The sequence below is a fragment of the Arachis ipaensis genome, chromosome B4 (assembly GCF_059453495.1).
Source record: "Arachis ipaensis isolate K30076 ecotype BB chromosome B4, ASM5945349v1, whole genome shotgun sequence".
NCBI classification, from domain to species: Eukaryota; Viridiplantae; Streptophyta; class Magnoliopsida; order Fabales; family Fabaceae; genus Arachis; species Arachis ipaensis.
Genome location: NC_142439.1, coordinates 115,278,421 through 115,293,590, shown reverse-complemented (window position 1 = coordinate 115,293,590; position 15,170 = coordinate 115,278,421). Strand labels below are relative to the sequence as shown.

Genomic DNA, 15,170 nt, shown 5'->3' with positions numbered 1-15,170 from the left:
GGCGGGGGCATGGATCGAAGTCCCCGCCCCGTGGGTATCCGTGTAATACCCGTATGTACAAAATGATATATATATATATATATATATATATATATATTAGTTTCACATGAATGTGTGAAACCCTAAATCTCAATTTCATTCACTCATTGCTGTCACTTTCTCTAAGCCACTCTTCTCAAATTCGCAAACCCTCTCCAATCTCCACCTCTCCTCTCACTGTGGTGCGCCACCCTTGTCCCCCTCACTGCCGTGTTTCCCTTTCTCAGCGCTTCCCTCCTCTCACTCTCAAAGTCACCGCAGAACCATCGTCCCACAAGTGAGAAATCTGGCCGAGGAGAACATTGCCGTCGCGCCCCGTCGCGTGCCTAACCCAACCCGAGGAGAATCGTCAAAGGCAGAAGTGTTGCCATCTTCGTTGCGTGAGAAGCAGAATCGTCACCGTTTTCGTCGTGTTAGAAGAGGGTTATCTTCGTCGCCGTTCAGAAAGATCGTTGGAGGCAAAATCGTGTTTGTTGCAGTCTAGTCTTGTCACTGCCGTTGGTCGTCATGGCCGCCATTCCTTCCACTAACTCAGCCTCTTTGATTTCTGTAATTTTATTTACCTTAAACATTTGTTAATTACTATGGCATTGTTGTGATTTCTTGTGATTTGCTAAGTTAGCCTCTGTGATTGATTTTGCATTAGTTGCTGTCTCTGTGTTAATGATGGAATTTTTTGCTTGTGATTATGCCTCATATGAGTTTGTTTAATTGATCTATAGTATTTGTTAGTCAATCAATTTTGCAGTGGCTAAAGAAAATTTGGTTAATTTGATTGAGGATATGCGATAATAGATAACTGAATGTTTGAATTTTTCATTGATGATTGTCTTTTTTCTTCAAGTTTTTTCTATTTTTTCCTTATTTTTTGAATTTATTTTAAATATCCGCGGATATCCGTGGGGACCTAAGTCCCCAGCGGATACGGGGTCCCCGTTACATGCCGCAGGGACGGGACAAGGACGGAGACAGATTGTGGAGGCGGGCGGCGGGGGGCATGTCCCCGCCCATGGGGACCCGTTGCCATCCCTAGGCAGAGGTCTCAGCAAAATAGTCATTAAGTGCATTCCAAATTTCATAAAATTGATGACACTAAAGGATCTTGTTCTTGAAGGGCTTTGTGACTGATGCAAGAACCCAAGTTGATAGAGTAAGATCATCTAACCTCCATTGTTTGAAGGCTTCAGTTTCTGTTTTAGTCTTCTTAGCAGCATCTTCTTCGTATTGTTGTGGAATCTTGCTTTGGTACAAATAATCTTCAAGACTCAAACTCTAATTGTAAGCAAAGCTTGGTGTCTCCATGTATTATAACTATTGTGATCCAACTTCTCAGGAATTGGGGAGATCGATCTCTTGGTTGAAGATTCTAATAGAGTAATTGACATTGTGGAACACCAAATTGAAGAAATCAAGAAAGGAAAAAAAAAGAAAAAAGGGGGAAGAATAGAGACAAGAGGAGAAAAAATTGGGGCAAAATTTGAAAGAAAATGAAAGAAAAATCAGAATTTGAAAATAAGTAGGATCTCAGGCTCTGGATACCATAACAACAATTGAGATAGAGTAAAGAATTGGAAGTATAAGAGTATTCTCATTCACTGATGCAGAAAATAGAATTAGAGAAAAAGACTTAAGACACGGAAGTGAAACTGAAACTCAGACATTGTAATTGTAGCGAGTAAATACCTATAGTTGTCCCTGAGATTCACGCAAATACCCATAATAATCCCTAAGATCCCGATTTCCCCATTGTAGTCCTCCAGATAGAGCTCCGAGTACTCAAACTGGTCCCTGGCCATATTTCAGGTGATGACTCATCATCGGAGCGCTGACGTGGCCTCGGATTGCCACGCTGGAGGGGTCCAATGGCTAGCTGAGCTGGCTAATTTCTAATTTGTACCCATGTTGGTCCCTCGTATTATATGTAACCCTAAATTCTCAAATTTTCATACCGTTCATCTCTGCTTCGTCTTCATCTCTTCTTCTTCTTTTTCATATACTACTTGCTGTTCATACTCTTTCGTCTGGGCCGCTACTCATGCCGATGATGGGTGGTGGTAGCGCTGCAGGTGGAAGCTCTGTTCAAATCTTTACCACTAATGTTTCCACCACGATGAACTTGGTTGATGATGGGCAATTACGATCTTTATAAGCTGTTTTAGTTCAAACCAAAGTTGGCCGTAATACATCTTATTTTAGTGTTTCAGTCAATTAAAAATTCTTCTTCTGCAGTAAAAGTTGTAAGTACAAATAGCCTAAAAAATTGTAGCAAAAAATCACGAAAAAAAATTAAGCAAAAGCTTAGGTGTTACACATGTAAAGAGAAAAGAAAATGAATCAGGAGACAATTGGAATGGTATTAGTGACGTTGCCAGGTCTACATTCACAAGTGCAAACATTTCTAGACCCTTGAACTACACGTTGTGATCTTCGGAAATGAAGCTTGATGTTCACCACCTTCCCAGCCATCTGTAGCATCATCATAAACAGAACAATGCCATAGTTAAAGGAGAACAATGCCATTCAATTCCTAAAAAAAGCAGTCTAAGAATACTGAAGGTCAAGCATATCGGAAAATGACAAAACAGAAAGTAACAAACCATTCTCTAAACCAAGTCTTCAGGACCTAATGGTTGAGCTGGACTAGAATACAAGAAATGCCTTGAGTACTGGAAAACAAAATAAAAGCAATTAATGCCAAATAGGAAAGCAAGACAATGAACTAAATATCAATTTTAGAAAAATAACAAATATGCAGGGTGATTAGTGGTTATATTGCACGGGACATAAATTATGCTTAAACTTACCATTGGCATTGGTTTTATCAGAAATTTTTTGCAAGGTTTCAGCAGCAAAAGACTGTACATAACCCAGAACACAAACCTTGGAAAGATTTTGTTGCATTTTTTTATACGAGTAGCACTAATGTCTTTCAAAAAATTTAGAAGCCAACCTGACCTCACAACATCAAAGGAAGAGACAAACAAGGCTATCTGCATGTGTGGCAAAAATGTCAACCTCTTAGCACTTTCCACCAAAAAATAAAAATAAAACATAAAACTACAATTCAGTTAAGCTGGCATACAAGAATGCAGCCAGATCCACCAGAAATCACAGTGGCAATTGCCTGCATGGCAAGACATATACTTCTTTATGGAACAACTTTATGATGTATTTGAAAAGCACTAGGTGAACCTAAAGCAATTTTCATTAAGTGTTCATAGAGGTTTTGGTAAAATGAAGGAGCAAAATCCTGAGATAACGTGCATTTTGTGCTACTCTTTAGTGCCCTTGGCTGCAACAGAATGCTTGCACCTTTAAGTGCCTCCCTGCACTGAAATCTCTTGGGGATTGGATTATGATTTTAGTTTCTGTTCACTGTTATGCCGATGGGTCTAGATCACCTAAATAAGCTTTGTTGTCGGAGGATATACCATAATCCTTTCTTCATTTTTTTTGAAATCACCCCATGATGAAACATGATGTCCAACTTCTCTTCCATCTGCAAGAAATTTTAAATTTTCACATAATACGGGCAGAATTTGAAAGCCTACTAATGCATTAAAAAAAATCACCACAAGAAAACAAAACATTTTTCCAATCCTGCATAAAACTCCTGTTTCATCCCTGTTTCATTCGGGTTAAATAGAGTAACCCCACAAACTCCAGCCAGCCTTCAAACCCTAGACACTACAATGACACCAAAACTCCAGAACCTCAACTATACTAACAACTTGCATATCATCAACCAACACTGTATTGAAAATGTAAAGTAAAAAAAAAAGGAAGGTTACCTTGAGTCTGATCACAAAGTCAGAACCTTGTGCTTATGGTGAAGGAGGGGAAGAACGATAACAACTTCTGGTCGGATTACTTCTTCTCTCAAATTTTCCTAAACCCAGCGAATACAACCCTATGGCTACGCCATTGATGGGGAGATGAAGAAGAAGTCAGATGGTGGACGAAGAAGAGACGAGTGAAGTGAAGTGTTTGTGTACGGCGTCGTTTTTGGCTTTCTAGGGCGCCAAACCCAAAACGACGACGTTTTGGACTCCTCCCACGTGGCAATCCGAGTCCACGTCAGCGCTCCGGTGATGAGTCATCACCTGAAATATGGCCAATGACCAGTTTGAGTGCTCAGAGCTCTATCTGAAAGACTACAATAGGAAAATCGGGATCTTAAGGATTATTATGGGTATTTGCGTGAATCTCAGGGACGACTATGGGTATTTACTCAATTGTAGCACCTATCTTGGGTAATGAAATAATACAACATATATAGTAAAAGTACCTATAGTTTAACAGCAATCAAAATTAATAGAGACTAATTCACTTATATTCACTCACAATGATGATGGCGACTAATGAGTATAAGAAAAGAGTACAACTAAAAATAAAAGCTAACTTTTAAAAAATTAACAATAAAAATAAAATTAATATAAATAAAAAATTTAAGAGATAAAATTAAAATAAATCAAAATTTAAAAATATTTTTAAAATGTTTAATAAATATTATGGATAAAAATATATTTCACCTTAAAATTAATATTTTTTGCGACTCGATCATATCTTGATTATTGTTATTTGACATTTGTTAATATAATCCTCACAACTCATAGCAAAAATATGTTGAGTTGTTCCAGAAATTTCGTTCCAAACCATTGGCGAACAACGGCAACAGGTAACACTAATACACTATAAAGAAACTAGAAATCTCGTGTCCACTGTCTTTGACTCTTGACCCTTGACCCCTTGAATTATGAACAACAAAATTAGAAATAACGGTTCAACTCTTTAAGCTTTCACATTTGTATTGGCGAAAAGTAATTGTAATTCTATATTTCTCCGACTCTAAACAATTTACTACATACGTACTTTAATATATTTTTGTTCATTCCTAGTATTTGATAATAGAACTTTAAAATAGCTTATGGACCAAACTGTGCCATATACCTTTTAATGATACAAGTTGCTCAACTTGCTAAGTTTCATTTTATGCTTCAATTTTTTATAAACTTAGTTGAGATTCTCTATTTACAACTTAAACACCCACCTTAATCTAAACGATTTCACGGAATTCATGGTTTATTTACTTATCAATTCTGTTTAATTGACAACAGAAATTATAAATAATATAAACAATGAATTACATCTCAAGTTCACTAAACATAAATAAACTTAATTAATTTAAATTTTAAATTTTAAATTAAGACTAATTTTTTTATCTATTATTTATATTATTTAAAAAAAAACGTTATTTCCTTATATTTTGTCTTTATTTATTTCTTACTTACTCTTGTTCTTTTGCTATTAAGAAACCAGATCCACTGATTTATTGAGGCAACAAACCAGAAAGCCTGTGGTAATAGAATCCAATAAAGAGTGACCCTTTTTTAATTACGTTAAAAGGGGTCACCACTCACCACGTTGTTTTTTATACTCTGGAAATATTGAAATCTTCGCCTCGTGTCAGGAAAATGTTAATGCATGCAAGTTGCAATACGTACAAGAGTGGAGATTTATTTTTTATTCTAAATTTGAAATGAATATCTTTGACAATTGACTAGCAATTTTATTATTAAAATGAAAAATCTTCAAAGACGGTTTATTATGTATGTATCAATTCCTCAGATAATCTAATAATAAATACATTGTTTCATTTTTCTGGAGATATCTACCGACTACCATTACCATCCACAGCTTGCAGTCATTATTATTTCATTCGAGGTTAAAGTCTAAAAAAAATTTGGTCTCGGAGGTTAAAGTTAAATTAAAATCTTGCAAGATGAAAACTCCCACAGGACTAATAAACCTTTTTATCACAAAGCCCTCTCTATACCCACCACAAAAAATGAACATCAAAGCGCCAAAATATATCAACACCGCCACGCACAAACAAAAAAAAAATAAAGAAAAATCAACGACAACAAATGGTTATATCAAACAGTATACTAATGCGCAGCTTATAGAATACTCTGATAGAATTGATTCTGAATATATCTCTCATTATGATCTATTTTTGAGTATTCTTTACAGTTGCCTCAAGGACATTTTTAGATAATGCCACACCCATGACTACAACTCTACATGCTCATCATTCCACCAAGCACATCACATGTCTAAAGAACAAAATTCATTGTAGTCTGTTCTCAAAGCAAAATTGCCAGTGACGGTGAGAGCAAGATGCAGCATCCCATTATCCCATGCATGACGCATCAATATTCAATTAGCATTTTTTCTTTTAAAACCTCCATATATTCTTTGCTGGTATAAAATACAAAAGACCCTATTCTGTGAGTTATGTACATGGGTTGGCATAACCAAAAGTGCTGCAAAACCCATCATTATTGTTTAATCTTCTACTTGAGTAGAGGTTTATTTTGTGTTTCCCTGAAGGGTATATCTCCACTGAGGACTGAGCTGATGAAATTCTCAACCTCCTCCATTGTCATATCACCCTTAAATACAGTGTATTTACCTCTCCTAGGCTTGTAGGCGATCAACAATTTATCTGATGACTTGTAATCTGTCTTGGTGAATGCTTTTAGAAATGATTCTTGCTTTGCAGCATCTAAGAGCGCATAGGATATTGAATCCCTAGAGCTTGCTCCTTGATTTGGTCGCCTTGAAAGTGATTTCTGGGAGACCTAAAATGAAAAAAGTTCTCTCCCTGTGAGAGCTTTGCATAAAATAAAATTATACTGCTACCTCTATTTCAAAACAACCATGCTATGTGTACATAAAAAATCGGCCACCAATATAAAATACATGTAGAAATACAAAATACACATTGAAAATAAGTTAAATCAACACATGTATTTATACACATACAAGGTGGCTGAATTTTTTATGCCCATATAGCATTTTTTACATCCAAAATAACAAAATTAGACACATTAGTACATTGAAGAATTAATCATTAGAATGGTGCAAATTCATTTTGGTACCATTAAACTTAGGTTTGACCTCTCCAAAGAGCAAAACAAACATGGACCAAAATGGAAATTACACTTACCTGAGAGAGAATTGACTCTAGCTTTTCTCTGGCTTTAGAAGACCTGAAGGCACCAATGATGCATACCGGAGCTTTATCACCACATAGCTCCTCAAAGTTAGACTTAGAAAGCAACTGTATGTGTCCCTCTTCAGAATCAGTTTGCGTCTTCCTAGCATGCCCAGATGCTTCCTTTTTACATAATTTTTCAAAACTATCAAGTAGACTACTAAGATCAACAACTGCAGATTTCAAATCTTTTACAGAAATCCCTGATTTCAAAATGCGCTTCTCTCCATTAGGTAGCCAACCCACAATAGCTGGAAGTCCATCAACTCCTAGCTTTTTCACTCTTGGATCAGAAACATCTTGAACCTACAAATGATAAGCACAAAATAAATGTTTAAAGCTGAATATGAACTTAAAAATACCAAAATATTCTTGGTTTAAAGCTGAATGCAAACTTAAAAATACCAGACAAGTACTTATGAACGTTTGTAAGTTGAGGTTTTAGAGGGACAGAGAGAAAATATCAGGGCTTAAAGAGTGTAACTCGAACTCATAATTACCATTCAAGCCCTTGCCTTCCAGTCCTATTCCTCCAAAGCCACAACTCACAAACAGCCAAATTATTATCTTCCCTTAACTTCTAAACAAAGGGGGAGACCCTGTGTATACCTGTGCATCATTGAATGCCAAGCGCTTTTGATACAAGCCACTAAGCACACGCCAGATTACAGGAGTGTCTTTTTTGGTCGAGAGAAGCATCACCCTAGGCAACTTTCCAGTAGTGCTTAATTGATCAAGAGATTTCACGTCAATCCGTTTGGAAAGCCTAGGCAAGTGTTCTTGACAAAAAGCCTTCAAATCCTTAACAGACAAGTCACCAGTATACTCAACCAGAGAACCCTTTTCATTCTCCTTGTAAGAATAAACAAAAAGCCGTGGAGCTCTGCGCGGATTCACACCAATCTCCTTACAGAATGATATTTCCTTTTCACAATTAATACTTCCAACCTGTAACATAATGGAGAAAAATAAGCAATGGAGCTCCAAACAATCAAGTAATCAACAAAACTGAGAAAGGTTTAAAGATAAATAAGAACCTTCAATGCCCCTTGCAATGAACTGGAAGTCTCCTCAGAGACAGATTCGAAGTGTTGGATCCCCTTCAATGATGGTGTATAAGCTAACAAAATCCACGTCATCCCCTGATCAAATATTTCTTTCTCATATACTCGTGAATTTATGGCTTTAAAGCTTTTAGAGGATTTCTTGGACGCAGATTGAGAACCAGTTGAACTACCAAAACCTCCAAATTGAGAACCAGTTGAACCGCTGCCAAAACCCCCAAACTGACTCCCACCACCTCCTCTGCCACCGCCAAAAAAACTTCCAAAAATATCATTCAAATCGAATCCAAAAGAACCGCCAGATCCACCGGACCCACCACCACCAGGCCCACCAAAGGAAAAGGAGAATGACTTCGATCCTCCTCCTTGCCCACCCATACCCTGCCAGTCCCCTGGTCTGAAGTTGAACTGGTTTTGTCCCGGTCCACCACCCGTGAAATAAGAATATCCACCCTGACCTCCAGCTTGGCCAGCTTCAAATCCAGGATGTCCTTTCTCATCACCATACATGTCATAATTCTTCCTTTTCTCCTCATCAGATAAAATCTCATACGCTGTTGAAAAGGACGAAAAAGAATATTAACATCCCAAACAAAAAATGTTTCGACAAAGAAAGCAAGCAAAACAATAAAAGACTATCATATAATGAAGTAATGAACAACGGTATCAAATCTTTGTTTCAGTATGAGCCTCTTTTTTGAGGTGCGGCGTGTCTCTGTGTCTGTGTGTGTCTGAGAGAGAGAAAGAGACTTTGTGTACCGTTGTTAATCTGAGCAAACTTCTCTTGTGCACCCTTGGCTTTGTTCTTGTCAGGGTGATACTGAAGAGAGAGCCTGAAAAGCAGGAAAAAGAAAATGAACCAAAATAAACAAAGAAAATCAATCATATGTGAAAATGACAAGCATCAAGAACAACATCGACATCAGAGGTGTGAACATACTTGTGGAAAGCCTTCTGAATTTCCCTCTGACTTGCATTCTTATCAACCCCAAGAACCTGATGAAAAACATTAAAATTCAGTTTATGAACACAATCAACATTAATAATCAAACCTTTTATTTTTGCTTGGAAAACTATCTCGATTCTTTCTCAAAGACAGCTCCAAACAAATAGTTATCAATGTACATATTCAAAATAGAAGACAATAACTTGCTTCTTGCAGCCTTGCAGGTTTATACTCTCAAACCATACAAATACATAAAAATTCAGGTTTTCGTTGCAACTAAAGACAATGACTTGAAAAAATGAATATTCAATTCAAACATCCAAAAGTCACTCATTAGAACTAGCTTAACATTGTTTTCTACAGTCAAACCAAGAAAAACAGAGAGATTATCCAAATTCTTGTAATGCGGATCAAGACTACAAGCGAAAATCAAATTATGGCATGGAAAAAATCCAATTTTGCAAGTTCCAACCCCCAAATTTCATCGATTTTAGATTAGCCCCATATTTAGTATCAAATAGCAACTAGAACTAAAAGGCAAGATCATAGAAAGAAAAAAGTATATATATTGCCAAGCATGCAACGATGCAACTACATCACCAATTATCCACTTGAAAGTTGAAACCCCACAATAATGACTAACCCCTGCAAAATTAACACCTTTTGCACCAGTTTTGTTCCTGTAATTTATCAAATTCTCGAAAGCCCTACTTTTGAGAACACTCAATTGAGGGGAAGAAAAAAAGAGGAGTGCGAAGCTAACCTTGTAAGGGTCGATGGCTTTGGCTTCGATTTTGAAGCACGCGAGGAAGCAGAAGAGAGTGACCAAGACGCAAATAACCCATTTGGATGAACGGGTCTTCATACCCGGATCGGTATATTCGACGGAGACTCTCTATTCTTGTGTGTGGCAATGATTCAGAATCGTGAGAGCCTGCGTTTTCTTTCTTTCGTTTGTCTTTTTTCTTTAATTTCAGATGAAAATAATGGCGATTAACGGTGATGATGACGGACGATTAAGAAGCTTTGGCGGTTAAATAGGTTCGCGGGGGAGAAAATCTAGATACTTCGAGGTTAAGGGAGTTAGCCAGTTTTAGATACACGTGGCTATTTTATTGGGACACCAGCGCATATCAACCAATCAGATTTTAGGATTCTTGTATATTTTCATACAAGACTAGCAACTTATCGCGGCTACGTGACAGTAAGCACTAAGCAAGTCTAAATGGGTACATATGTGTAAAATCATGTCGCTTTTTTTTTTTTTCCCCTTCTTTCTTATCTTTTCATGCGCCTCTTTTGCTTTTTGTATTGGTGCTGTAGTTGCTATATTTTATTTGTTTTTTCGTCGTTTTTTTTTTTTTTTGATATTGCAGTTATTTTTTTATTTAATTTTTTTTTTATTTTTTTAAGATAATAAAACAAAAAATAATAAAAATATAAAATAAAAAAAGAAAGATAAAAAAATAAAAATGAAAAAGAAGACACAGAAGATATAGAGGAATAAGAGAAAGAGAAAAAAGAAAAATTTTAAATTATATAGAATTTTATAGAATAAAAAATATCAAAATCTTTTAATAATATCAGACCGATTTTTAAGTTTTGGTATCAAAATTTTGTTATAAATATACAAAAATGTCTTTTTTAATGCTGTATTTTTTTTATTATTCTTTTTTTTTTCTGTTACTCTTATTTCTTTTTTTAAGAGTATTGTTTCTCATATTAAACTTGAATGAACATGTATATATTGTATTGAATCTTATTTAATTGAATGAATGTAGGTTTCTCTTCTTTTTACTGATATTGCAGCATTATGTATTTTTTCTTCTTTGTTTGATGTTTTCTTATTTTTATTCTTGTTAAGAGAATAAAACAAGAAGAATCATGAGAAGGTAAAACAAGAAGGATAAGTTGAACAAAAAAAAGATGATGATGATAATGAAGGAGGAGGAATTGTTTTGAGTTATTATTAAGTAAACTGTGCTTGTTTTGAATGGAGTTTGTTTGTATGTCGTTATTATTAAGTAATTTCGATGTATTTTGGATTTAATTTTAATGAATTCGGAATTTAATTTCGGTGCATTTTGAATATAAATAAGGTGCACTTTTGGTCTGAAATTGTTTTGAATTGAGTTTGTTTGTGTGTCCTTATCATTAAGGAATTTCAGTGCATTCTGGATTTGAACTGTTATACATATAAGAAAAAGACGACGATGATAATAATAACCATGATGGAGGAAGAGGAGAAAAAAGAAAGAAGAGATGGAAAAATTCAAATGAGAAAAGAAAAAAGAGAAGGAGGAAGAGAAGATAGAGGTTGTGGTGTGATAATGGTGATGACGATGACAATGAAAGAAAAAGATGGGAAAAAAAAGAAGTAGCAACATTAGTGCGGGAGGAGGAGGAGGAGGAGGAACACGAAGAGTGTGGAAAACGGTTATAACAACTTGGTTGAATTTGATTAAGTATTTTACTTTTTTTTTTACCAAAAATAGGAGACTCGAACCCGCAACCTCTTAATTGAGTATGGGGAGACTATGCCATTTGAGTTATTACTCATTGGCGATTAAGTATTTTACTTGGTTGTAGAGTTTTATTCTAATTAAATTAGTTTCTAAAAATCACGATTAATTTAGTCTTTGTAAAATTAGATGTCTTAAATAAAGAGTTTAATTTTGATAAAAAAAAATATTTTATACGGTCATCCAATTTTATTCGTTCATTTAGATTTTTTGTTTTGATAAACAATAGAATAGTAACGCCTAACAGAGAAAATAAATGTTTTGAAAACTGAATTGGACCCATCAGTTCGACCTGGTGATAAACCCCATTTTGACGGTTTATCTTGTATTGATTTTAAGGGATTTTATCACCTTTTACCCACATTTATTCAATGAAATAGCATGGTTTTGTGATTGTCTCCTTATTTGTGCTTAGATGTGAAAACATGCTTTTAGACCCTTAATTTGATGGTTTTAATCTCCCTTTGATTCCACTAGATGCCTTGATATGTTTGTTAGTGATTTCAGATTGAAAAGGCTAGGAATGGATCAAAGGAGTGAAGAGAAAAGCATGCAAAGTGGAGAAATCATGAAAAGTCAAAGAAGTTGAACTCGCCCATGGACGCGCGCGCGCACCTGGCGCTTGCGCGCACCTGCGAATCACCCCATGGACGCGTACGCGTGCTGTGCGCGTACGCGTCGGTGCTGGTTTATGATTTTTTAATGAAAACGTGACCAACGAGTTCTCAAGGGTTGTGGGGCCCAATCCCAACCAACTTTGGCGCCAAAGATGCTATTTAAAGCCAAGGATTGAAGAGCAAAGGGACATTAGTTCATACACACTCATTAGGATTAGTTTAGAGTTAGTTTCTAGAGAGAGAAGCTCTCCCTTCTCTCTAGAATTAGGATTAGGATTAGGTTTAGTTCTTAGATCTAGGTTTTAATCTTTGCTTTCTTCCACTTCTATCTCTCAATTCTTTGTTGCTACATTCAATCTTCTTCTATTCTTTTGTTGTAATTTCCTTTATGTTGTTCTTATATTTTGTTGTAGATCTAGTATTGTTCCTTCTACATTCTTCCAATTCAATAAGAGGTAATTCATAATAAATGTGTCTTCTTTGCTTTTCTATTGTTGATCTCTTGTTTTTGTAGTTGTAGATTCCTTTAATTCTTGCATTTAATAATGTTTACTTCTATTGCACTTTATGTGTTTGTTGAAATGTCTCTTTTAGTTTTAGTGTAGATTTTGTTCCTCTTGGTCTAGGTAGAGTAATTAGTGACACTTGAGTCATCTAATTCCTTTGTTGATTGATAATTGGAGAGATTGCTAATTGGTTTGGAGTGCACTAAAGCTAGTCTTTCCTTGGGAGTTGGCTAGGACTTGTGGCTCAAGTCAATTCATCCACTTGACTTTCCTTTAATTAGTAAGGGTTAGTTAAGTGGTAGCAACGAACAATTCTCATCACAATTGAGAAGGATAACTAGGATAGGACTTCTAATTTTCATACCTTGCCAAGAGCCTTTTATAGTTGTTAGTTTATTTTCATTGCCATTTACTTTTCATGCTTCTTATCCAAAACCCCAAAATAACTCATAACCAATAACAAGACACTTTATTGTAATTCCTAGGGAGAACGACCCGAGGTTTGAATACTTTGGTTATTAATTTTAGGGGTTTGTTTTAGTGACAAACAACTTTTTGTATGAAAGGATTAGTGATTGGTTTAGAAACTATACTTGCAACGAGAATTCATTTGTGAAATTCTATACCATCAAAAATCCAATCATCAAAAATGGCGCTGTTGCCGGGGATTTGCAATGGTGTTATGTTATTGGTTATTGTATACATGTGAATACTGTGAATATGTTTGCTTTTGTTAGCTCTTACTAGTTTTAGGATTTAATTTTCTTGCTTCTTATTTGATTTTGTTTTCATGTTCCTCTTGCTATCATGAATTCTCACTTTGGCTATGAGTGTAGTTACAATTATGTTGTAGGTGATGAGGACTATAATGAAGATGTGTATCAAGAATGGGATGACCAAAGGTGGAAGTAGCCATATGCATATGATCAATCTTCATGGCAACAACCTCCACCAATGCACTATGAAGAAGAGCCATTCTATGATGCATACCAATCCAATGGCTATGGTGACTCACCTTGTGATTTTCAAGAACCACCACCATATGCCTATGATCCATACCCTCAACATAACTCCCAACCATACTCACAAGCCCCTCCTTACCAACCATCTTCATATGACCCTAATCCATATCCATCCTACCAACAACCATATGAGCAATATGAACCACACATAGAGCCACCATCACGCCAACATCAACATTTTCAAGAGCCAGCTCCTCCACATTATTACCAAAATAAACCACCTCCAATATATGAAAATTTTCAACCACAAGATGAATACTACTTTCCACCACAACTTCCCATGGAAGAATACTCATATCCATTGATCCAAGAGCCACATGATCCTAATCATATTATCCAAGAGGAACAAGAGTCAAGGGATCGTCTCAAGGAAGCATTGGATCAATATCAAGCAACCATGGAGTGTGTTGTGCAACAAGTGGAAGGAGTGGAAAACATTGAACCACCAAAACTCTACCAAGAAGAACCATCTTCCTACTATGAACCTTTCCCCCAAAATGATGAATCCTTCCGTCCACCCCAACCTCTAATGGATGAAACCCTTGGTGTTCTTGTTCAAGGGCAAGAAGAGATGAAAAGGGATGTGCAAAATTTCATGGCCACCTTGGATGCGGTAACAAATCAATTAGCCTCCCAATGCTTGAACACTCAAGGAACTCCCATGGCTACATGTGGAGAATCAAATGAAGAACATAGCATGAAGGAGAGATTGGAAACTCCGGTGGAAAATGAGGGAAGTTGCTTTGTATTGGAACAATTGGAGGAAGCTTTAATTGTTGAAGACAAGGAAGAAGTGGTAGAAGACTTAGGAGATGCGGAGCTTCCATGGGAACATAGAGTTGAAGAAAACCCCTCCAAGATGATTGAAATTGATGCTAGGGAGGAAAGTGCACACCGTCCAAGGCATATTCCATATGAAGACTTGGATGGGAGAGAGCAAGAACTGAGTTCCCATGGCAATAAAGAGCAAGCATCAAGTCCTAGTAGTGGAGAATCCTTTGAACTTGAAGAACCTTCTCCCGGTACATTTGAAAAGGTTGTGGAGGTAAACTCCTTTCACCCTCCCAATTATAGTTTGATTAAGGGAAAAGGCTTAGATAGTTTGATTATTAATGAACAAAGGATTGAATTAGAGAAATCTTGTGAAGAGGTGGAAGTCCCTAGAAATAGAAGAACGGGGGTTGGTTATGCTTTGTCAAGATCTTTGGAAGCATCTTTGCCTAGGTGGCCATCTACTCCTTCACTTGAGTGGGTAAAATTCATTTCTATTAGCTTTATTGTCCCACTTGAGTATGGCTTGCTTGAAACGGATGGTCAACTTAGGATCCTTTGTGGGATGAAGCGTAAGCGAAAGATGTTTCGTAGTTGGCGTTGCAAATCAAGGCTCATTATGG

The 15,170-nt window shown here is 36.3% G+C and overlaps 1 protein-coding gene across 1 annotated transcript; it reads right to left on the bottom strand.

The window, feature by feature from the left end:
- Positions 1-6,012: 6,012 nt before the first annotated feature.
- ATERDJ3A (DNAJ heat shock N-terminal domain-containing protein) lies at positions 6,013-10,312 on the bottom strand. Its single transcript, XM_016343274.3, has 7 exons — positions 9,873-10,312; positions 9,104-9,159; positions 8,923-8,996; positions 8,137-8,717; positions 7,709-8,047; positions 7,052-7,405; positions 6,013-6,683 (listed from the first exon to the last, which is right to left on the bottom strand). The coding sequence occupies exons 1-7, from the start codon at positions 9,972-9,974 to the stop codon at positions 6,396-6,398; spliced, it is 1,794 nt and encodes a 597-aa protein (XP_016198760.1). The 5' UTR covers positions 9,975-10,312; the 3' UTR covers positions 6,013-6,395.
- Positions 10,313-15,170: the final 4,858 nt, after the last annotated feature.

Excerpts from the sequence above, each read along its gene's own strand:
- ATERDJ3A (XM_016343274.3), bottom strand. The coding sequence starts at position 9,974 with ATGAAGACCCGTTCATCCAAATGGGTTATTTGCGTCTTGGTCACTCTC. Across the intron at positions 9,160-9,872 it reads AAGCCATCGACCCTTACAAG|GTTCTTGGGGTTGATAAGAA; the intron begins GTTAGCTTCGCA and ends GTTTTTCATCAG. Across the intron at positions 8,048-8,136 it reads CATTGCAAGGGGCATTGAAG|GTTGGAAGTATTAATTGTGA; the intron begins GTTCTTATTTAT and ends ATTATGTTACAG.